Consider the following 23,334-nt stretch of genomic DNA (forward strand, 5'->3'; position numbering starts at 1 on the left):
CATCTACATATTACATAGTAGCCTTAAACATTAACTTTCAATTAATTTGTATTTCTATTGTAAAGGTATATTGGAATACAAAACATGTATGAATCTACACGTATAATGTATTTATTATTATCTATGATAACATCTATGAAAAACAGTTTTGAAGGTATTGTTGATAATCTATCATATGAATTATCAGAAAACAAGAAAAGCTCTCAGCTAATTCACTGTTAAAACTCATTAACTGTAGGTCAGAGCCGTAACAGACTCCATCTGGTTTTCAATGAAACCACATGACAGTGTATTGTACTGAATCCCATTGACCCACTAAATTACCACTAATTTAACCACCTCACCATCAGACCTCAGCACACCTCTCTGCTCAGGATATTATTCTACCAATGTGCTTCCCAGAACATACCTCTCTCCTTCTCTCTCTTCCCCCCCCCCCCCCCCCCTCTGTCCTTCTCTCTTGTGTGCTGTGCTAATCTGAGAGAGCTGTAATGGGCCAGAGATTTGGCCCCTGACGCTAATAATGCCATTAGGTCCACTTTACCCCCATCGTCCTCTCCTCAGCTCAGCTTCCCCATCTCTCTATCTACCCAGTGGTCCACCCCTGCCACCCCTGCCCGAGTGAGCTCTTAACACCCTCACCGCCTCACCACAAAGCAGGGAGTCAGCAGGGTTCCTGTGTGTGCCTCTGAACCAGAGAATAGCAACAGAACATCCCTGCTCCTAAGGCTTTGGCATGGGACCCTCAATCTGGACAAGGCAATCTCCCTGCACCAGCTCTCTGCCATGAGTTGAATAGGAAGGAAGATAATATAATTCTTAGGTGGTCCAATATGACTTTGGGTTGCTATAGTTCCTCCTTTAAAAGTTGCGTCATACTGCGGCACACCTTGCGTGCTGCCGCAGCATTCTGTGGCACGTCATTTAATTTTTAGACATATTTTCTGTTTCTGCTAGTTTGACCATCAGAGGGCATCTTTGAGAAGCATTTGATAGTATTTCGTATTGGTGTTACCAGATATTATTATTTTTTTTTTTGAAATAACATAGTATATGGGATTGATTTTAAGAAATTTGGCTTAATTAATTTGATTAATATTATGGTGTGTCTATTCAGAGAAAAACGAAAAATGATGAAAATGAATCAACTATGAAAATGGTATTTCATAGTTGTGACGTCTTCACTATTATTCTACAATGTAGAAAATAGTAAAAATATAGAAAAATCCTGGAATGAGTAGGTGTGTCCAAACTTTTGACTGGTACTTACTTAATTTGATTAATATTATGGTGTTTCTATTCCATGAAAAACCCTCTGTGTTTCCATTAGGATGGAATAGAAATATGGCGCACTCATAAATTCAGTGCTGTCAGATTGTCAGTTTGTAAATTCAGACCGTTACGCTCTCGGAGTGCACACGTTCGGGCCGGGGAGTAGGGTTGATTTGAGCGTTCTGGCCTTACAACGGCAGTCAAGCACCCAAGCTAACGTTGGCTTGCTTGCTAGCTACTGTAGGCCCTTGTAATTCTGGAGAGATGAACAGTGAAATGCTGTGGGCGTGATTGTGTAGTAGAGCCTGTTTCTTTGGGCAAGATGGAGAAAAAAACTGTTGAAAAGAATGACATTTAGTTTATGTAAATGTTATTCTGTCCTTTTCTTGTTTAATCTAAGTCCATTTTGAAATACATTAAGTAGGATGCAAGTTCAATATTTGAAAGGAAAATAAACCAGAAGTCTTTTTTAATCCTGAACATTACATAGCATAGTAAGAATAAATGGCATGAGCTTGCATAACATGACAAATTATTCTGAATTACATATCATGAAGATGACTGGCAGATTTCTGAAATAGACCTAGATGGTTTATCCATCCATTTATTAATATCTGTTAGAACTACATAGTAGGCAATAGGAGACAGGCTCTGTCCTAGTATTGTTCTTTCTAGGGTGGTCCTAGTGCCTGTGGCTGGCCTCAGGGCGTCTCCATGGAGTTCTACTGTGCTACACACTTTCTCATTCTCCTCCATTCATTATTCAACACTAGTCATTAACATTTTCATAACAGTTCTTGCTTATTCAAAAAGGGCTAGAATATTAGGTGTATTTTTCAGCCGGTTTCTCTGGGCAAGGGTAATGGTATTGTCTTGGGCACAAACAGTGATGTGTCCTTGAGACAAACATCCTCAAAGCATTTTGAAATGCATGAGTTATTTCAGTTACTAGCTATAGTATTTAAGTTCATACAATTACATAAAAATGACGTAAAAATGCTTTATTTTGATGTATAAAGTGAATCTCAATCTCTAATAATGATGGCCAACTAAGATAGTGGTAGCAGGAAGGTAAGATATTAGTCTAAGTCTAACCAAAAAGCCTGCACGCTTCGGTTTATTCTAATAATTTAATGGCAAAGAGAGCGTTGTTTCTGTCATTGTTGTGTTGCCGTGCGGGAGTAGGATTTGATGCACCACCAGTGCTCTATCAGGGTCTACTGGGTCTATGCTAAGTAGGTCAGGTAATAGCAGGATATATGAGGGCGGAGGCGTAGACAGAACTAGACAGACTGGGCTATGGTAAATACTCTGCACCCGCAGGCTAAATCTCAGATTGAATTAGATACAGGGACACCAGCTTTCTCAAGGAGCTGACCAGAATACTGATAATGTTACTATTTTTCTCTCTCTCTCTCCTCTCTCTTTCTTAATACATCTTTATATTAGGCTCTTTTCTTGCTACCTCCATCTTCTTGTTTATTTCTTTCTGTCCTGTTTTTCCTTTCTCCATTTCCCGGTGTTTCTCTCATTCTCTGACCCTCCCTTTCCGAACTTTCGTCTTCTTTCTCCCTTTCACAAGTCTTGTTAATCCCTCTTTCCATCTCTCTTTCTGTTGTCCCTTATCATTGTCCTACTTTTATCACTTTCTTATTTCCCTTTGGGTCTCTCTTGACTCTTCTTCTGCCTCTACCTTCCTAATCCTTCTCTCTCCTCTCTCCTCCAACCCTCTCTCCCTGCAGTAAGATCCAGTCGGGTGACAAGCTGATCCTGGCCATCTCCACTGACTCCTGCCAGGGGAAGGACAACTTTGTCCGCTACCTGGAACATGTTCAGGCCGTGATCACCGTCAATGGCAGTCGCCGTGGTGACCTCAACATCAACATGACCTCCCCCATGGGCACCAAGTCCATCCTACTAAGCCGCAGGCCCCGGGACGACGATGCCAAGGTGGGCTTCGACAAGTGGCCCTTCATGACTACCCAAACCTGGGGAGAGGACCCCCGCGGGACCTGGGTCCTGGAGGTGGGCTTCCAGGGAAACGAGCCACAGAGGGGGGTCCTGAAGGAGTGGACCCTCATGCTGCACGGAACACAAAGTGCTCCTTACATAGACCAGATAGTGCGTGACTACCAGTCCAAATTAGCCATGTCCAAAAAGGAGGAGTTGGAGGAAGAGCTGGACGAGGCGGTAGAGAGGAGCCTGAAGAGCCTGCTGAGTAAAAACTAGCTGACGTAGCTAACTAAACACCGTCTGGTCAGGTCAGCATGCCGGGCCACTCTCTCTCTCTCTCTCTATTTCTTTCTCTCACTCTCACTCCCCCTCTAACATCTCTCCTATCTTTCTCTCACTCCCCCTCTCTCATCTCTCCTATCTTTCTCTCACTTTCCCTTTCTCTCACCAAATAACTTTCTCTCCTCTCCCTCTCTTGCCCTCTCTCACACTTTCTCTCCTCCCTCCCTTTCTCTCCTCTCTCTCATTGTCTTTCTCTCCTTCTCTCCCCTCCCTCCCTTTTCTCTGCTTTTTGTTTTTCTGTGTTTATATTAGCCCTCCACTTTCGATAGATGTTTCTTGTAATCCGATTATGATAAAAGTGTAACCTTCAATTAATCTGTTCTATAGAGAAAACTAAAACATCCCATCTTGCTTTCTGTCTATGTTTTTTACACTTTACTAAAATGTATATAAACAGAATATATCCACTATATGGTGTTCTTGCATTTCCCCGCCCCTCCACCTCTGGTAAAACAACTATTGTACAGTTTGTGACTGTAAACGATTTTCTGTGTCATTCTTAAAGTTGAATATCTTGCAATCAGAGCAGTGATACTTCTTTCTGTTTATATTTTTGTGACAAGCAACTGTTTCTATATAAACAAGACAAGGAACGTGTGATTAATTTTGACGCCTGTGCACCTAAAAAGGTATACTATAATAAATCTATTCAGCTGTTTGTTAAAGCACTTGAGTGGTTTGCCTCACTCGGCAATGCACATTCAGGTAGCAGACATGTCTTCAGTCCCTTTGTCATTTGAATAAGGATGAGAAATAAGACCAGCAGAGAGATAGAGGTCAGAACCTGCGTACGTGCCTCTGTATTCCAATTCCACTTTTTAAGGTAAGTCATTTTGCCTTACAATGGTCATTGCCAGTTAACTGAAGCCTATGCGGTAATGGGAAGCCCTTATCTGTTAACTCGAGAGCACAAAGCACAGGGACATTTAGATCACACACTGTGTAAAGAGACTATATAGTATAAAACACTATTAGCTTCTCTTTCTCTCCCCTTTTTGTCTTACTTTTGTCTCTCTGTCACACGCACACACACACACGCTCTCTCTCGTTCTCTTTTTCTCTCTCTTGTCTGTCCCTCTAAGGGAGAGTGGATTATGCAGAGTTCAGAAGTCGCTGTCTGCTCCTCCAGATCACCTCAATGAAACATTTATGTCTTTCCTTCAGTAGCTGCAGAGTTCAATGTAACACCTTTTACTCTGGGCTGGGAGAGTCCCGATGTTTACTAAACACTGCACTAGCTTACTTAGTGTAGTGTCCTCACTTTGGTGCAATTAATATTCCTCTAGTATCTAAGTCAAACAGGGTGATCAGATATAAACTAGGCATCCATCGCCTCTACCCTTCAATCATGTTTATAAAGTAGGTAAAGAGTGCTTAAATTGCATACAGTACATAGAAAGTACAAATATGAAACATCAGCTGTTATTATTCAAAGAATATAATATGAATCGTTTAATCTTTTTTGGAATTACATGAGATGACGAGAAGGACTGGGGGCGTTTGTTTGTAAAGCAACAGTGTGTCATAAAAGCGGTCTTAACATGAAAACACAAAGACAGTAGAGCATTGTGCTTTTGAAACTTGATAATTGTTTATTATTAAAGCAGTTTTATACACAGCAAGACTGTGTTGAGGGCGGTCAATGGCATCCAATTGAACAAATTAAGTCTTGGGTGGAGGTTTGGGGCAAGGTTTGATTTGGAAGGGTGGCAAACATCCATGAGGGCAGTAGCATGTAATCCATTTTTTTCACACATCAAAGTCATGTTTTTATTCACTTTATTTTTTTGGGGGGGACGAGGAGGCTTGTGCTGTTGTTTCGATGTTGGTACTTTGAGTTTTCAGACAGTAAAGGCATAAGGTATTGGCGTAGGTAGAAACAACAACAGCAGCATTATGGAACCAGCTGACTCTTGCTGAACACAAAGCCAGAGAGCGTGAGTGAATGGAGGAGCAGTATCAGGAATGTGGAAGGAGTCTTTAGCATTTTCCTATGTGAGGACTGGCTCTTAGCAGTTGGTCTCATTCACGGTTGAACAGTGTTTTTAGAATGTCTTTAGCAGAGTCTCATATTGGTCTCATTGTTTGTTCTTGCTGGCATAAGGTGAGGTGGAACTTGTGAGGAGTCTGTCCAGCTCTTTTGGTCGAAGTCAATCTCCTCAGACTCAGTGCTTCTTCTTGCTGGTCTTCTCAATCATGGTCTCCACCACCATGGCCGTCTCCTCATAGCCCTTGGTCTTGCGGTCGTTGGAGAACTTTTCCACTGACTCCACCATCTCCACCTTCTCGTAGCTCATGGAGTCAGGGGGCATGCTGCTAGCGCCACGGGGGGAGGGCATGGGAGGAAGGCCCCTGCGGCGACTGTCATCTTTACCCCCCTTGGGTCCGGAGGGATTTCTGGGGCATTTGGGGTCAGGGCCTGGAGCTGGGGCAGGGTTGGGCTGTGGGGGGGGAGTAGGATCTACGTGCCTAGATTTCCCCTTCCCACCACCTTTTCCGCCCTTATCGTCACCCTTGCCACCCTCTCCGTCGGAAGGTGGGGTGGGGATAGAGGGGCAAGGGGGTGGCATGGGCTGTGGATGAGGGGGGTCAGGGGAGGGGGTGTATGGGCTGAAGGGGTCATAAGGGGAGACCATGCCGTCGCAGATGGTGACAAAAACGTGTCCAGCGGAGGGGCTGGAGGTGTAAAAATGGGGGTGGGGGTAGCTGCCATCACCCGTCACCAGCACATAGCGCCCCTTAGTGTAGAAGTCAGCGATTGGCTCTGGCTTCTTATACTTCCTCATGCGGTCTCTGACGATGTTACAGAGCGTGTCGAAGGCCTTGCTGATCTGAGCTCCGTCTGGGACGTCCTGGGGAGGGACACCCGTGTACAGCAAACTCTGCTTCTCCCTATTCACCTCGTCCTCCTCCTCCGCCATCCCTCGCTTCTCATCCTCCATGTGTTCAGCTCCAACGACTCTTTCGTCCTGGCCACTGTCCATCACGTCTTTGGGACTGATCTCCTTCTTCTTCATGACCTTCTTGGCCAGGTTCTTCTGGCGAGGCTTGACACTGCTGATGTCCTGGATGGCTTGGGTGATGTCTGGCAGATAAACAAAATAAACATGTTATATGAGACAAAACACTTTAAACATTCTACAAATATTATTGAAGGGGGAAAGGACTTCCGCGGGACCTGGATCATCCTAACCTGGATCATGAATAGAACCTTTATATAAGACAAAACACACTTTAAAAATTCAAAACACATTATCGAAGGAGAGGACTCCTGCGGAACCTGGATCATCCTAACCATGATCACCATTATCCATGTATAGACCTCAGGAGGATCCATTGTTTGTTGTTTTAAGTGGGTGGGAATCACATCACTGTGTGGCTGTATTCATTAGGGCTCTAGCTAGTGTGGTTATAGCCTATGATGACGATGGGTTGTTACGTGTCTGCTCTGTATGTATGGAGACTATCAGTGTGAAGAAGCTGTGGAATGAGACGTGGCATGTCCTCACCTCTGCCCCTGCTCGACACGGTGGGTGTGTGGGTAAAGCGGTAATTGGTGGTGAACAAGGTAATGGGAGTCCCAATTATCGCTGAATTCAACCTGTGGAAGAGAATGAGGAAGAAACATCAGGTAGGTCACCACCACAGAAGCAGCATGTGATAGTGTATTTGTATGTGTTAGTACTAAACATTATATTAGTAATTCTAATAGGAAAATTCCTTTGTACTTTTTCTAATTACTTTCCCATTTTTGTATTGTGAGGCTGTAAAGAAAAGATGTATTGATAAAGTAAACAAAAGAAGGATTAGGCCATATTAAAGGGGATTAAATATTACATCAAAAATAAATAACCCTCCTGAAGAGATATTCAACCATGATTGAAGAAATCTGAGGTGGAAAACACACAAATATAATATCCAACACTGCCACCATGTGGCTGACATTTCGCAGAGTTAACACATTGAAGTGCTTCCTAATATCCAGTAGCAGGACACTGGTCACTGTGTGTTGTGGTTAGTAATTACCTGTTGTCCTCATTCTCAATGATCCTCTTGTACCTCTCCAGCTCATTCTCCAGGGAGATCTGGTACATGGCCAGGTGGCGGCACTCGTTGGTGTATTTCTCCAGGGACCTCTCGGCCTCCTCAATGTCCTTCCTCAGAGACTCAATTTGCTCGTTGTACAGCTGGATCTCATCGTCATAGCTCTCCTGGGTGCTCTTGATGGAATTCTCCATCACTGACGTCTGACACAGAGAGAGAGAGAGAGAGAGAGAGAGAGAGAGAGAGATAAATCTGATTATCATTTCAATATAGATGTGGGAAACATTTTATCATATGGTATACTACTGTACATTGCTTATTAAAAATAAAATAAAAAACAGAATAGATGTCAAATAGAAAAGTTCAACTGAATTTTTTGCCCATCTGATTATTTAAGCGATCGTTGTCATTCCTGCTTGGTCATCGAACTATGCTAACGTGCCAGCTGTCTGACTATAAAAAGACAGAATAAATCAGAACATCATGACTACTGTACTCTCTGAGGATGTTGTGGTGACAACTGTATTACTACACAGGTGTTCAACCCACGTACGTATTCAACCTTCATGGCAACCTGTCTCCGATTGAAAATTGAGCCTTTAGAGTTTTTAGAGAAATATATGATAATTATTTCATTAAAATATTCAGATTTCTTGCAATTATAGTCACACAATTTTAAAAAGTCTGAGTTATAGAATGCCATTTGAAAACATTTTGCTAGGAAACAAAAACAGTCATGAGGTACAGGCTACAGAAAATGAACAAAGTGAAAAGCATAATTTGGGAAGAAAGCAGAGGTAGGGACAAAACAAAACTAAAATGAAGGGATGCTTATTTAAGAAATTATTCAATAGATTCACAACTTTTGGAGAAAATACACATGGACTTATGGATCAGTTTGAGGTAGACATTGAGAGTTGTTTTTTCGTCCTTCTATGTATTTTAGTTGTTACTAGTATTTTTCTAAGAGATACACCTGTATTTTCCCGCTTCTCTGTTGCTTGTATCATCTTTACTCACTAATCTAAAGGTGATGACAGGCACCTACTGGTGCCCATGTGCAACTACAACCAATTTATGTACTGTCCTCCATGGGTACATGTAAACTGTCTACCTCAAGTCAAGTGGCTACCTCATCTCCCTTCCTCACTAATATGAGCTTCAATGCCATACAACACTCCTTCCGTGGCCTCCAACTGCTCTTAAACGCTAGTAAAACCAAATGCATGCTTTTCAACCGTTCGCTGCCTGCACCCGCACGCCCGACTAGCATCACCACCCTGGACGGTTCCGACCTAGAATATGTGGACATCTATAAGTACCTAGGTGTCTGGCTAGACTGCAAACTCTCCTTCCAGACTCATATCAAACATCTCCAATCCAAAATCAAATCAAGAATCGGCTTTCTATTCCGCAACAAAGCCTCCTTCACTCACGCCGCCAAACTTACCCTAGTAAAACTGACTATCCTACCGATCCTCGACTTCGGCGATGTCATCTACAAAATAGCTTCCAACACTCTACTCAGCAAACTGGATGCAGTTTATCACAGTGCCATTCGTTTTGTTACTAAAGCACCTTATACGACCCACCACTGCGACCTGTATGCCCTAGTCGGCTGGCCCTCGCTACATGTTCGTCGTCAGACCCACTGGCTCCAGGTCATCTACAAGGCTATGCTAGGTAAAGTGCCGCCTTATCTCAGTTCACTGGTCACGATGGCTACACCCACCCGCAGCACGCGCTCCAGCAGGTGTATCTCACTGATCATCCCTAAAGCTAAAACCTCATTTGGACGCCTTTCCTTCCAGTTCTCTGCTGCCTGCGACTGGAACGAATTGCAAAAATCTCTGAAGTTGGAGACTTTTATCTCCCTCAACAACTTTAAAAATCTGCTATCCGAGCAGCTAACCGATCGCTGCAGCTGTACATAGTCCATCTGTAAACTACCCACCCAATTTACCTACCTCACCCCCCATACTGCTTTTATTTATTTACTTTTCTGCTCTTTTGCACACCAGTATCTCTTCTTGCACATGATCATCTGATGATTTATCACTCCAGTGTTAATCTGCTAAATTGTAATTATTCTATTTATTGCCTACCTCATGCCTTTTGCACACATTGTATATAGATTCTCTTTTTTCTACCATGTTATTGACTTGTTTATTGTTTACTCCATGTGTAACTCTGTGTTGTCTGTTCACACTGCTATGCTTTATCTTGGCCAGGTCGCAGTTGCAAATGAGAACTTGTTCTCAACTAGCCTACCTGGTTAAATAAAGGTGAAATAAAAAAAATAAAAAAATGCATAGGGAGTAGGGCCTAGGGGTTGATTTGGAATGTGACACTTTCAAACACTTGAGCATGAGATGTTCGCTAAGTTATCATAGTAATGGAGAAAGGAACCTACCTCGGTCTGCAGATGCAGCTTCTGTGCCTGGAGCTGGCAGAGGGCGCTCTTGTACTCCTCCAGCTGGCTTTGCAGGGCTGGAACTCTCCTCTGGGCCAGCTGCTTTTCCTGCTCCTTCACACAGAGACAGTTATAATACACAATGATCACACAGAGACAAGACAGGCCAGTTATAACACATAGCGATCACACAAAGGGACCACAGGCCAGTTATAACACATAGCGATCACACAAAGGGACCACAGGCCAGTTATAACACATAGAGATCACACAAAGGGACCACAGGCCAGTTATAACACATAGAGATCACACAAAGGGACCACAGACCAGTTATAACACATAGCGATCACACAAAGGGACCACAGCCCAGTTATAACACATAGAGATCACACAAAGGGACCACAGGCCAGTCATAATACACACTGAACAACTAGACAGGCATTCAACATGTACATTATACCAAACATTATACCAAACATTAGGAACTTCCTAATATTGAGTTGCAATTGTCTCTAGGCCTAAAAATACATCATTAAGCTGTGTCCTGCCCTTTATCTACACTGATTAATGTGGATTTAACAAGTGACATCAATAAGGGATCATAGCTTTCACCTGGATTCACCTGGTCAGTCTGTCATGGAAAGAGCATGTTTTGTATACTCGGTGTACATTATATTACAGTGCTTTACTTGCAACTTCAGAGACAGACAAGCAAACAGCTTACAGACTGACAGCATCAACATACTTTCTATAAAGGGACAACATGACACACAGAGCTGGGATTAACTGTCATAATAATAAACAGAAGCATATTATAAAAGGCAGTCACACTTCACAGAAATGTCAGAACACATTGGAACACATCACAACACATTTTCCAGTCAAAGACACAAAGTTCAGCTCACATAGGGGGTCTGACACCCCTGGTCTGACTCAGCTGGTTCCCCTGGACACAGAAAGATGCCTGGTGACCTTACCTCAGAGATGCCCACGGCCACGTTGGGCACCAGGGTTATTGTCTGGTTGATCTGATGCAGGATGTTCACGTAGGTCTGGATCTCTGCCAGGTTCTACAGGGAGAGGGTGGTGGGGTGAGAGGAATAGAGGAGATGAGGGGAGGAGATTAGCGGAGGCGAGGAGAGGGGATGAGTTAACATTATATTTTACGTGAAATGATCTTGTATACATACTGCTGCTGTATCAAATGAAAAATAAACTTTGCCTTTATAACACAAACATTGCATTTAAGACGTTCCCCAAGACAATATTAGATCCTTGTCTATAAAAAATAAAGGGGACTGTCATACAGGGTGGGTGTATTTAATATGGTTGGGATTAGAGTACAGTACACAACGTCTATGTACTCTAATCCTAACTTTATTAAATATACCCACCCTGTATGTCATCCCTTTATTTTCCTCAGTATTACGTGTGCACTGTGTATTTGGAATCCAGGGTCTGTACAGTACACAATATCCATAACCAACTCAGTGGCCGTGTGGTTAGGGTCCGCCCTGATATCGAAAGGTTAGGAGCAGGGCCGGTCCTTGCCATTCTGCCGCCCTAGGTGAGACCAAAAAAAGTCACCCCTACAAAACTAGAATAGTGTATTGTATGTATTTTCCTGATGTAAAAATCAGGCAAATTTTGGGTTCTGAATGAAAGTTGAAAATAAGTAATTTATAGACGTCTATGTTTGGGCAAAATCAAGGCTGGTCCAGACCAGACAAAATCTGGACCAAACATACACATCTATGATTGGTTCAGATTTGGTTCGGATCAAAAACCAATGTCCGTGGATGTGGAAATCAAGGCCTGTCAAGACTGCACCAAAAAAAGACATCCAAAAGGCATCAGCGTCGGTGCGTGATTACTGAGCTGTACCCTACAGGGTTGCCTGAAATTGAATTTTATGAATGACCATCTATGTGATATGCCTACCATTTGTAAAACACCCCCCAAAAAACGTCCAAGACGCCGGCTCATGCTTATAGCATTCTGCAGCGATAACCCAATTGAGATGGTTTGGGATGAGTTGGACTGCAGAGTGAAGGAAAAGCAGCCAACAAGTGCTCAGCATATGTGTGAACTCCTTCAAGACTGTTGGAAAAGCATTCCAGGTGAAGCTGGTTGAGAGAATGCCAAGAGTGTGCAAAGCTGTCATCAAGGCAAATGGTTGCTACTTTGAAGAATCTAAAATCTAAATTATATTTTGATTTGTTTAAACACTTTTTTGTTATTACATGATTCTATGTTTTATTTCATAGTTTCTACAATGTAGAAAATAGTCAAACTAAAGAAAAACCCTGGAATGAGTAGGTCTATCCAAACTTTTGACAGAACGTTGGTGGACGCCGCAGCGATACGTCTCTGGAACAGCACACTGGAGGCACGCTGGGAATGGATAAGCAAAATATTTTTGCCCCTGCCTTTGACAAAGTGGGCACTGCTTATCACAGGTTAGCATCAGCGCTCACCTAAAAAGCCCATATGCCACAGGATGAGAGAAATTGAAATTGTTTTTGGATAGAATTACGTGAGGCTTTATGTGTACTTGTTGGAGGTGCGTCTTGGTCAGTTTAGCTCAGAAAATGCCGCCCTCGTCAATCTGCCGCCATAAGTGGCCGCCTAATCCTGCCTGATGGAGGGCTGGCCATGGTTGGGAGTTCAATCCCTGGCCAAGTAATACCAAAGACTGTAAACATGGAACCACTCAGCATTAAGTAGCTATTGTAGATTGGGGGTAAGGCCCTGTGATAGACTAGCGTTCCCTGTCCAAGGGGTGTACTACATCAAGCTGCCTCACACTACAGAAACAGGAGATAGGCTCCTGCTCCTATGAACTGTTCCAAGCTAAGGCTTGTGCAAGGCAACTTACTTCCCAGCTACCATATTTGAAATCTGTAACTAATTCTAGTAAATCAGGGGGATTTACATTTACATAATTTAGCAGACGACTTACAGTAGTGAGTGCGTACATTTTCATACTGGTCCCCCATGAGAATCAAATCTACAACCAAATCAAATAAAAATGTATTGGTCACATACACATGGTTAGCAGATGTTAATGCAAGTGTAGCGAAATGCTTGTGCTTCTAGTTCCAACCATGCAGTGATATCTAAGTAATCTAACAACTTCACAACAACTACCTTATACACACAAGTGTAAAGGAATGAATAAGAATATGTACATATAAATATATGGATGAGCAATGGCCGAACAGCATAGACAAGATGCAGTAGATGGTATACAGTATATACAGTTGAGATGAGTAATGTAGGGTATGTAAACATTATATAAAGTGGCATTGTTTAAAGTGACTAGTGATACATTTATTACATCCAATTTTTTATTATTAAGGTGGCTAGAGATTTGAGTCAGTATGTTGGTAGCAGCCACTCAATGTTAGTGAATGCTGTTTAACAGTCTGATGGCCTTGAGATATAAGCTGTTTTTCAGTCTATCGGTCCCAGCTTTGATGCACCTGTACTGACCTCACCTTCTGGATGGTAGCGGGGTGAACAGGCAGTGGCCCGGGTGGTTGTTGTCCTTGATGATCTTTTTGGGCTTCCTGTGACATCGGGTGGTATAGGTGTCTTGGAGGGCAGGTAGTTTGCCCCCGGTGATGCGTTGTGCAGACCTCACTACCCTCTGGAGAGCCTTGCGGTTGTGGGCGGAGCAGTTGCCGTTCCAGGCGGTGATAGAGCCCAACAGGATGCTTTCAATTGTGCATCTGTAAAGGTTTGTGAGTGTTTTTGGTGACAAGACAAATTTCTTCAGCCTCCTGAGGTTGAAGAGGCGCTGCTGCGCCTTCTTCACCACACTGTCTGTGTGGGTGGACAATTTCAGTTTGTCAGTGATGTGTACGCCGAGGAACTTAAAACTTTCCACCTTCTCCACTACTGTCCCGTCGATTTGGATAGGGGGTGCTCCCTCTGCTGTTTCCTGAAGTCCACGATCATCTCCATTGTTTTGTTGATGTTGAGTGTGAGGTTGTTTTCCTGACACCACACTCCGAGGGCACTCACCTCCTCCCTGTAGGCCGTCTCGTCGTTGTTGGTAATCAAGCCTACCACTGTAGTGTCGTCTGCAAACTTGATGATTGAGTTGGAGGCGTGCATGGCCACGCAGTCATGGTTGAACAGGGAGTACAGGAGAGGGCTGAGAACACACCCTTGTGGAGGCCCAGTGTTGAGGATCAGCGGGGTGGAGATGTTGTTTCCTACCCTCACCACCTGGGGGCGGCCCGTCAGAAAGTCCAGGACCCAGTTGCACAGGGCAGGGTCGAGACCCAGGGTCTCGAGCTTAATGACAAGTTTGGAGGGTACTATGGTGTTAAATGCTGAGCTGTTGTCGATGAACAGCATTCTTACATACAGTGGGGAGAACAAGTATTTGATACACTGCCAATTTTGCAGGTTTTCCTACTTACAAAGCATGTAGAGATCTGTAATTTTTATCATAGGTACACTTCAACTGTGAGAAACAGAATCTAAAACAAAAATCCAGAAAATCACATTGTATGATTTTTAAGTAATTAATTTGCATTTTATTGCATGACATAAGTATTTGATACATCAGAAAAGCAGAACTTAATATTTGGTACAGAAACCTTTGTTTGCAATTACAGAGATCATACGTTTCCTGTAGTTCTTGACCAGGTTTGCACACACTGCAGCAGGGATTTTGGCCCACTCCTCCATACAGACATTCTCCAGATCCTTCAGGTTTCGGGGTTGTCGCTGGGCAATACGGACTTTCAGCTCCCTCCAAAGATTTTCTATTGGGTTCAGGTCTGGAGACTGGCTAGGCCACTCCAGGACCTTGAGATGCTTCTTACGGAGCCACTCCTTAGTTGCCCTGGCTGTGTGTTTCGTCAAATACTTGTTCTCCCCACTGTAGATATTCCTCTTGTCCAGATAGGTTAGGGCAGTGTGCAGTGTGATTGCGATTGTGTCGTCTGTGGACCTATTTAGACGGTGAGCAAATTGTAGTGGGTCTAGGGTGTCAAGTAGGGTGGAGGTGATACGATGCTTGACTCGTCTCTCAAAGCACTTCATGATGACAGAAGTGAGTGCTATGTGGCGATAGTCGTTTAGCTCAGTTACCTTAGCTTTCTTGGGAACAGGAACAATGGTGGCCCTCTTGAAGCATGTGGGAACAGCAGACTGGGATAGTTATTGATTGAATATGTCCGTAAAAACACCAGCCGGTTTGCGCATTCTCTGAGGACGCGGATAGTAATGCCGCCTGGGCCGGCAGCCTTGCGAGGGTTAACGCGTTTAAATGTTTTACTCGCGTTGGCTGCGGTGAAGAAGACTCCGCAGGTTTTGGTAGCGGGCCGTGTCGGTGGCACTGTATTGTCCTCAAAGCGAGAGAAGAAGTTGTTTAGTTTGTCTGGGACCAAGACATCGGGGTCCGCGACGGGGCTGGTTTTCTTTTTGTAGTCCGTGATTGACTGTAGACCCTGCCACATTCCTCTCGTGTCTGAGCCGTTGGCATTGCAATCGCCATGCTCTACCAACTGAGCCACACAGGACCATTTTTTTGTGCCAGAAGGGCATGGGCCGGAATCAAACCCACGCCGACACTGTAGACCTATATGTGGGCGTGGAAGGCAGCAGCCCTAACCGCTAGACCACCCCAGGCCACCATTGAACTAAATGTTGACAGTTCAATCGTAACCTTAATCTACACATGACATTTGTATGTCGTAGCCTAGTGGAGACCAAGATCTAGCTTGTGTCATTAAGCTATATAAAACAATGGTTGTTGATATGTATGGCTGCATTTCAGATAAATGTTTGTACATTTGAATGTTGCAGTAATAGGACCTAGGCCTAGTGTTTGAGTGAGCGAGAATCTTATTTTGAAAGCAAGTCCTGATCCCAATGACTTGACTTCCCCCGCATGGAGAAAGAGAACTGCTCATTTTCAGAGACTCACAAGGCTCATTTGAATTTCCTGATGCACCAGGAAAATGATCTGTGACAAACGAGTGATCAAGTTAAGATCTGACATCTGTAGCCTACTTCAACAAGGTACTTCCATTCGAAAAAGGTTTAGCAAAATGTGGTACAGTATGTGGCTAAAGAGGCCGTGGCAATATTGTCTGTTTACAAGGGGCTGTTAATGACCTAGCCAATACCAGCAGCCTCTGTAGCCTCTGTAAATGAGGGCAGTGGTGTGAAGAGTTTGGTAGACCACTGGGCTCATCATTTCAGCCTTAAATGTGTCTAATTGTTTGACTCTCTGAGGTGTTCTGCCTGACTTGCATCAGTATAGGCCTAACCTGATTAAGAATTTAAGAGTAAATATGTGTGCAATTACACATTTAATAGCCTCGTTAAGTATGTTGCCTAAGCAAATAAAATGTGTTTGCAGGGTAAACACCAACGCACTGAGGTGGGTTGTTAAATTCACTAGTCAAAGATTTAGTTTCAGTATTTATTGATTGGATTTATACAGTCCTTCTGGCGGATGTAAACAAAGCATTACGGATGTTTTTTTAATATATAAATATACAGATGTGGCATCTTAATTTGATCACAGAAAAATCCAATAATCCTTGTGATTTACCTAAATTCACTGAAAACCTCCAGTTCTCTTTCTCTCTTGCTCGCTCAAACGCTAAAGCACCAGACAGAATAAAAATCCTACTACTGTAGATCCTACTACTGCCACATTCAAATGTAAAAATGTTTACCTGAAATGCCAGCCTGGTTTCATAGACTAGACATAACATTTTAACCTAACTCCTAACTTTAACCCTAACCTTAAACCCTAACCCCTAGCCTACCTAACGTTAGCCACCTAGCTAACGTTAGCGTTAGCCACCTAGCTAACGTTAGACACCACAAAATTGGGATTCATAACATATCATACATTTTGCAAATTTGTAACATACATATCGACAACCGTTGTTTTATATAGCTTAGTAACACAAGACAGATACACTCCTTTCCATATTGTAACGACCCTGGGTTTATAAGCGCGGAAATCGACGAGCATGCTTTTGCGGCAGTCGATAGCACGCCGGACCTCGGGCTAGAAGGTCGAGGGTTCGAGACCTCCTCTCTGCCTGTTTCATTACATTGGTGTCTGATGTGATCGGACCTTGCATCCACAACAGTGTGTGTGCTTGGCCGGTGAGCGCGTTCCTGTAAGACGTAGAGTCGCAAGCTAACGCGAGGACGCGCTCTTTGAAAGGAGGGAGTAGTGTAATGACCCTGGGTTTATAAGCGCGGAAATCGACTCTGCCACACGAGCATGCTTTTGCGGCACAGTCGATAGCGCGCCGGACTTCGGGCTAGAAGGTCGAGGGTTCGAGACCTGCTCCCTGCTGTTTCATTACAATATATATGTGACCGACCGGCTCGATTCGGTCTTATGTAGCAAAATTTGAAATTGTAGAGAGCTAGAAAATGGTATATCATACACTACAGTTGAGGAACAATAGGAAAGTAATTCTGCTTTGAAAGTTGATAAAGGTGTAACCTCACATTTGAGAAAATGGTCGTGAATATTTTGGTACACCTACTGGAGAGCTCTTCTATGTCTACACCCATTCAGCATTGTTCACACCCTGTTAAGCTTTAGCCTCACCCATCTCTTTAAGGATTCACATGTGAGTACTAAACAACCAAAGATTTTAAGACTAAAGACTGGTTTATACTATGGGTGTGTTTGTAAATTTAATCTGGAGTGCCAGAGTGTGTTCTGGGCATTCGTAAACTCAGAGCGTTGTCCGATTGTTCGTTTGTAAATTCAGAGCGTTTTGCTCTTGGAGCATTCAGAGCGCACACTGGACGCTGTGGCCAAGGTTGATCCGAGCGTTCTGACCTAACAACAGCAGTCAAGCACCCAAGTTAACTTTCTAAAGTTGGCTAGCTTGTTAGCTACTTCCAGACACAAATGAGAGAACAGCTCACTCTGACCATTTTACTCACCCTAGCAGAGCTGGTTAGGCTGCTTTTATGTTATCCAGAGCGTTGGTGACTGCAACTGTGCTGCTGGCAACAATTTAATTATGCTTTTTTGCCAACATTTACTGACACAGGCCATATTCAACGCGTGTTGAGCATTCGTAAATTCGTCAGTTATTATTCTGTGCTCTGCTACACTCAGACGAGAGTGCACTGAAATCAGAGTAGATAGCCAGAGCGAATTTACCAACTACGTCTATAGACAGTTGTCACAGTGACATCATGAACATTCTATTGAAATGGTTACTTGCGTAGTGGAGTCTTTTGTTTAGACATGTAGCTAATTAGCTAAACAATAAACCATAATACCAACTCATAACGTTACTACCCTGCATGAATCTGCAGGTAGCTAACCAACCAGGTTCAATGTTAGCTAACTAACATTAGGCTACAACGCAATGCAAATGGCTCTGAGAAACAAATAATATTACTACACAGATCATACATGTAAGGTTAGCTAGCGAGCCAGCCAGCTAACATTAGATAGCTAGCTAACATCGCACTTTAACTTTAAATGAAAATTACTTTGACAAAATTAGAAACGTGTAATATCTGAAAATGTAGCTAGCTAGACTCTCTTACCCGTATAAATGGATGGACGCTTCTCCCTCTCTGTCATGGATATTCGTATTTACAGCATACAAGCTTGTTATTAAGGCACATGAAAGTTCACATGTTCCAGAAGTCTCTCCTGTGAAGTTGTGACGTGCGAAATATGCCCTAGTTTCCTGAAACTAGTCACATATTTTGACAGTGAGGCTAAAATGTTTAATTTGGCTCTATACGCCAGCATTTTGGATTTGTACTTTGTGATAAAGTAACAGAGGGATAAATATCACAACCCCCCAAAAATGCTAACCTCCCCTGTTATTGGTAATGGTGAGAGGCTAGCATGGTTTGGCAGAATGATCTTTGTACCTCTGTAACTTTCTCACTCATCATTATGCACAATTCATTCATGGTTATCCGAAATCATGTTAGCATCCACATGAATGTAGAGGTGTTCAGAAACATATTCTATTCTTATTTACAATAGAAGTGAGTCCAAAATGACACAATACACTATTTATCATTCATTTATATTTGGCACAACATAATCCAAAACCCAACCAAATCTAACTGCAAATGCATCCAACAAGTTTGTAGAGACGCAAGCTTGATGTAGTCATGACGTATTATGGGACCAAATACTACACTTTTGACTACTTTAATACACTATAAGTGAATTTGTCCAAATACTTATGTTACACCTTCAAATGGAGGGTCTAGATACATAAAGTGATCTCAAATCCAAAATGCTGGAGTATAGAGCCAAATTAAAAGTTGTAGCTTCACTGTCTAAATAAATACAGAAGGGAGTGTAATGGTCTCCAGTACTACATGCAAGTGTATCCGAAATGCAGCGCTAGGCAACACCTAATAGCCTACTGTAGCCTATGAAAACTAATATTTTTTATAATCAAATCTTCTTGCTGTAGGATTATGTTACTCCTGTTGCGAGACTGGTCAATTTAAGATCCTACATCTGCAGGTTGAAAGGCGATATGCTATGCACACTGTACCAGTTTCCTTTGCAATAAGTATTTTTTTTAATGATTAGTACACTCCACTGACCTAAAATACTTCCCCCAGAGCCAATTGTATGATTGTACAATATAAAGGCAGAATGAGTTTGTAATAGATTGCAGATGATGTGTAGGTTGTATACCTCTTACCTTCCTGTGTCTGTCTTTGGTGGAGTTGATGTCGTCCTGAAGGAACTGGGAGTGGATCTGAAACTCCAGGTTCCTCAACAGGGCATAGTCAGCCTCCTAGGAGAGGTGAGGAGAGGAGAAAAGGACAAGTGGAGAGGAGAAGAAAAGAAAAGAAGAGAAAAGAAAAGAAGAGAAGAAGATGGGAGCAAAAGAGAAGAGAGAGAGAGGCAAGTCGATAGGTAGATATCCACTCCTCATAAAGCCTCACACAGTATTACACTGCGGTTATTATTCATCTGAACACCACACTGAGCCTTTTCTTCACTAGTACATTCCTCCATTATGTCTAAAGCCTCTGATATCACTAACCCAGAAAGACAGCGATATGATAAGACATTTTAATTCAGTTCCATCAGCTCACTGTATTGTCCTGACCTCATAAGCTTTGTCTCTCAGCCCCAAAGTCCTATCAGGATTGCAGTTACACAATATAATTATGATTCTACCACTCTGGACAAAGCTTGTAGATTATTAACCAGACAGATGATATATTACATATTTTTTGTTGTTCCACATTGCAAAGCCCCTTTCATGCACAGGGCTTATGCAGAAAACTTTGCTCACAAGTTGCGTTTTATGGTTAGGGCGCTAATAATGAGGCATGACAGTTTAGCAGTTGTATTACAGTTGAACATATTAGGCGGTTTCCCGCAAACAGATTAGGCCTAGTCCTGGACTAAAAAGCAAGCCCAATGGAGAATGTCCATCAAATTATTTTTTGTCTGGGACTAGGTTTAATTTCGTTTTTTTTACATTCAATTAAACGGGGGAAATTGTCATAGGACTCAAGCACATACCTTGTTGAGTTGTTCCAATGTACCCCGCAGCTGTTCTTGATACTCACATTCATTTCTGTATCTTTGGAGTACAAAAACATAATCACAAAACATACATTCAAGAATTATGTGTGGCCTACCTTGTATTGCTCTGTCATTTACATGAGTTTGTGTATTGAGCACATTGAGTGGATCGACTTTTCTCTATCTGGCTTTACTGACTTTACAATGTCTGTAAAACAACACATTTCACTACACCTATCTTTGTGACAATAAAACATTATTTTTTTCGTTTTTATTAACTCTTAATTTTCCTTAATCAACCTGACTCCCCTTGAGAGCACTTGAAAGGGATGTTTGTTATCTTTTTTCAGCACACAACCACGTGCAGCATTCCTCTTAGTACTGTCTTGGTGTTAGAAGGTAGAAGACACTTACCATGACTGAACTCACAGCACCTGCCATTTCCATGTCAATAAACCCCTTTATTGAAGACAGACTTTCAACAGGTGGACAATGTATCACAGTCAGATTATCTGGGAAACGAAGCCTTCACCAGCATACAAACAGTTTACTCTGCATCTGGTCTAGAGAAGGGCACCTCACCCCTGCAATGCTTACTCACAGGCAGTGGCTCATCCACACTTTCCCTCTCTCTGACCCACACATCAGTTTAAAAAACACACCACCCTTACTGACGCACACACACAAATACACGCAAGCACACCTTCAAACTCACGGACATCACTTACTTGTTGGTGAACTCGTCCAGCATGCGGCATGAGTCCTTCAGCTCTCGCTCAAGCTTGGCACGGTCAGCGGAGAGCTCGCGGATGCGCTGCTGGTTCAGGCCGATCTGTTCGGTAAAGGCCTCCTCGAGCCCGCTAGCCTCCTCCATCCGCTGCAGCGTCTCTAGCTGCTTCCGGAACACGGCATTGCGCTGCTCCAGCACGCGTGCCCGGTTGATGTAGCGGGCGAAACGGCTGTTGAGTTCCTGCAGGCTCTCCCAGCCCTGGATGGCCGAGGCGCCCGCCGACGCGTCAGGGCCGTAGGGCTCCTCGAAGACATCGGAGCGCTCATACTTCTCCTTGCGCACCTCGTGCATGTAACTGGTCTGGTGCATGGTGGTGGTTGTCGCTCTCCCGCTGTCTCGGTTGGTGTTATCCCCGGAGTGCGTTCTCCCCTTCAACACCTTTAGTGTGTGAAAACTCGGGTGCTCACCCTTGGCTGTCTCATGCTAGACTAAAGGCTGCCCGGCACCTGCCGGCTGCGAAATAGACCCCCACAAATCTCCTGCTGGCCTGATCCCACGCAAGCCGCGCGCATAGGGCCTTCCAGAGTTTGTTAGCCTTTGTGGCTGACAATACAAAAGCTCTGCCAATGATGATCGAGCAAAAAGACAAAAACAAACGGCAGACAGGCGAAGGGGAATATTGCTGTGTCAAATGGACCATTATCAGAAGCCTCATTGTTTCCAATCAACTGTTTTTCTAGATCTCGGTTTGATTTATGGGGAATTTTGGACTATGGCCTAGGTTTACCACATGACCAAGTGGAAATAGCATGCTGTGCAGGTTTTTGTTACAGGCCATAGACAATTACTAATGTGCCAAAAGTACCCTAGTAACCCCAAAAGCAGATTTGAGCTATTTTGTTCTCCTACTGGTTATTATACCAACTGTTACAAATTGGCAAGCCCTGTCACATTATTCATCACACAAGTGAATTGAATATTCATAGATGTCCGCAAACATTAAATTATTACACACAATAACCCACAGAAAGCATTGGCCAAGATCCAGCACAAATAAGGAAAATGGTCAGTCATACATTATACAAACCGTTCCAATTGCATAAAGATTATATGAAATTACAATCCCACTGATGGGAGTCACAACAATTGACTGACTGTCCCATGGGTAAAAAATACATTTTTATCAACTGCATGAGAAAAATACTTGGAATGCTTGGTTTAGCTCCCAACTTGTCTACTGAATATTCTGAATGTATTGACTGTACACAAATCGACAGCCTGCTTCTTTTTCAGATATGGGGATTGGTGTTACTGTAAAATGTGTATTCCTCTGTGGAATTTGCAAATTCAAGTCCATGAGCAGCCACAGTAACACTAGTATCTGTACAAATGAGCTTGTGTTGCATCCACCCTCACCTCACAACAACACACCAAAAGCCAAAGAGTTCTCTCTCTCTCGTCTAAGTTTATATGAGGATGGTGTTCCCTTCAGGAAAGCTCTCAACCTGAAATACCTCAGACATTCTGTGAATGTTTACATAAATCGTAAAAATGTCAAATAGAACCCAGACAACAGCTTTTTTTTCAGGTAGGCTCTCTGGACACTGATAATGCTTGTGCCTCAAGCAATGCTATTTAAGCTGTGTCTGGTGGGTGGTGTGTGTGTGCGTGCATGTGTGACCTCACTTCACATTGCAGCAGACCAGTGTTGGTTGAGTAGCATAGGTTGAGTGCATAAATGACTCATCTTGTTCCAGGGCAATAGCCGTGCTCTGCTATGTACGTTAACATGACTTCATGACCTCAAGATCTAACCCAACTGTGTCAGTTTGTGTGTTGACATATATTGTATTTATATATTGTATGTGTATTTTGTTCATATGGTGTGTGTGTGCATTAGGGCATTGTCCTGTGTGGTGGGTGGTCACACTCGACAGATCTAGAGGGGCTGTCTGCCCGTATAAGGCTGAATGGAGCACATGCCACAATGTGTTACATCAGCACTTCTGACCCTAGAAAAGCCAGGGGTTCAGAGAAAAA

At 43.1% G+C, this 23,334-nt stretch overlaps 2 protein-coding genes across 3 annotated transcripts in view; one reads left to right on the forward strand and one right to left on the reverse strand.

The window, feature by feature from the left end:
* Positions 1 to 4,232, forward strand: part of pcsk2 (proprotein convertase subtilisin/kexin type 2) — a 74,098-nt gene extending 69,866 nt beyond the window's left edge. Inside the window, exon 12 of the mRNA XM_071380554.1 lies at positions 3,015 to 4,232. Within this exon, the coding sequence (XP_071236655.1) occupies positions 3,015 to 3,501 (487 nt within the window). The 3' untranslated portion in view covers positions 3,502 to 4,232. The remainder of the gene's footprint in view (positions 1 to 3,014) is intronic.
* Positions 4,233 to 5,133: 901 nt separating this feature from the next.
* Positions 5,134 to 21,962, reverse strand: LOC139562668 (filensin). 2 transcript variants are annotated; one of them, XM_071380552.1, is made up of 8 exons: positions 21,293 to 21,962; positions 20,562 to 20,622; positions 19,726 to 19,821; positions 11,002 to 11,094; positions 10,025 to 10,132; positions 7,594 to 7,814; positions 7,077 to 7,168; positions 5,134 to 6,652 (listed from the first exon to the last, which is right to left on the reverse strand). In XM_071380552.1, the coding sequence occupies exons 1-8, from the start codon at positions 21,661 to 21,663 to the stop codon at positions 5,733 to 5,735; spliced, it is 1,962 nt and encodes a 653-aa protein (XP_071236653.1). In that variant the 5' UTR covers positions 21,664 to 21,962; the 3' UTR covers positions 5,134 to 5,732. The 2 variants fall into 2 exon arrangements, with proteins under 2 accessions (XP_071236653.1, XP_071236652.1); XM_071380551.1 differs by having other exon boundaries at positions 10,025 to 10,138; positions 21,293 to 21,959.
* Between the last annotated feature and the right edge of the window lie 1,372 nt (positions 21,963 to 23,334).

The sequence above is a fragment of the Salvelinus alpinus genome, chromosome 32 (assembly GCF_045679555.1).
Source record: "Salvelinus alpinus chromosome 32, SLU_Salpinus.1, whole genome shotgun sequence".
Taxonomy (NCBI): domain Eukaryota; kingdom Metazoa; phylum Chordata; class Actinopteri; order Salmoniformes; family Salmonidae; genus Salvelinus; species Salvelinus alpinus.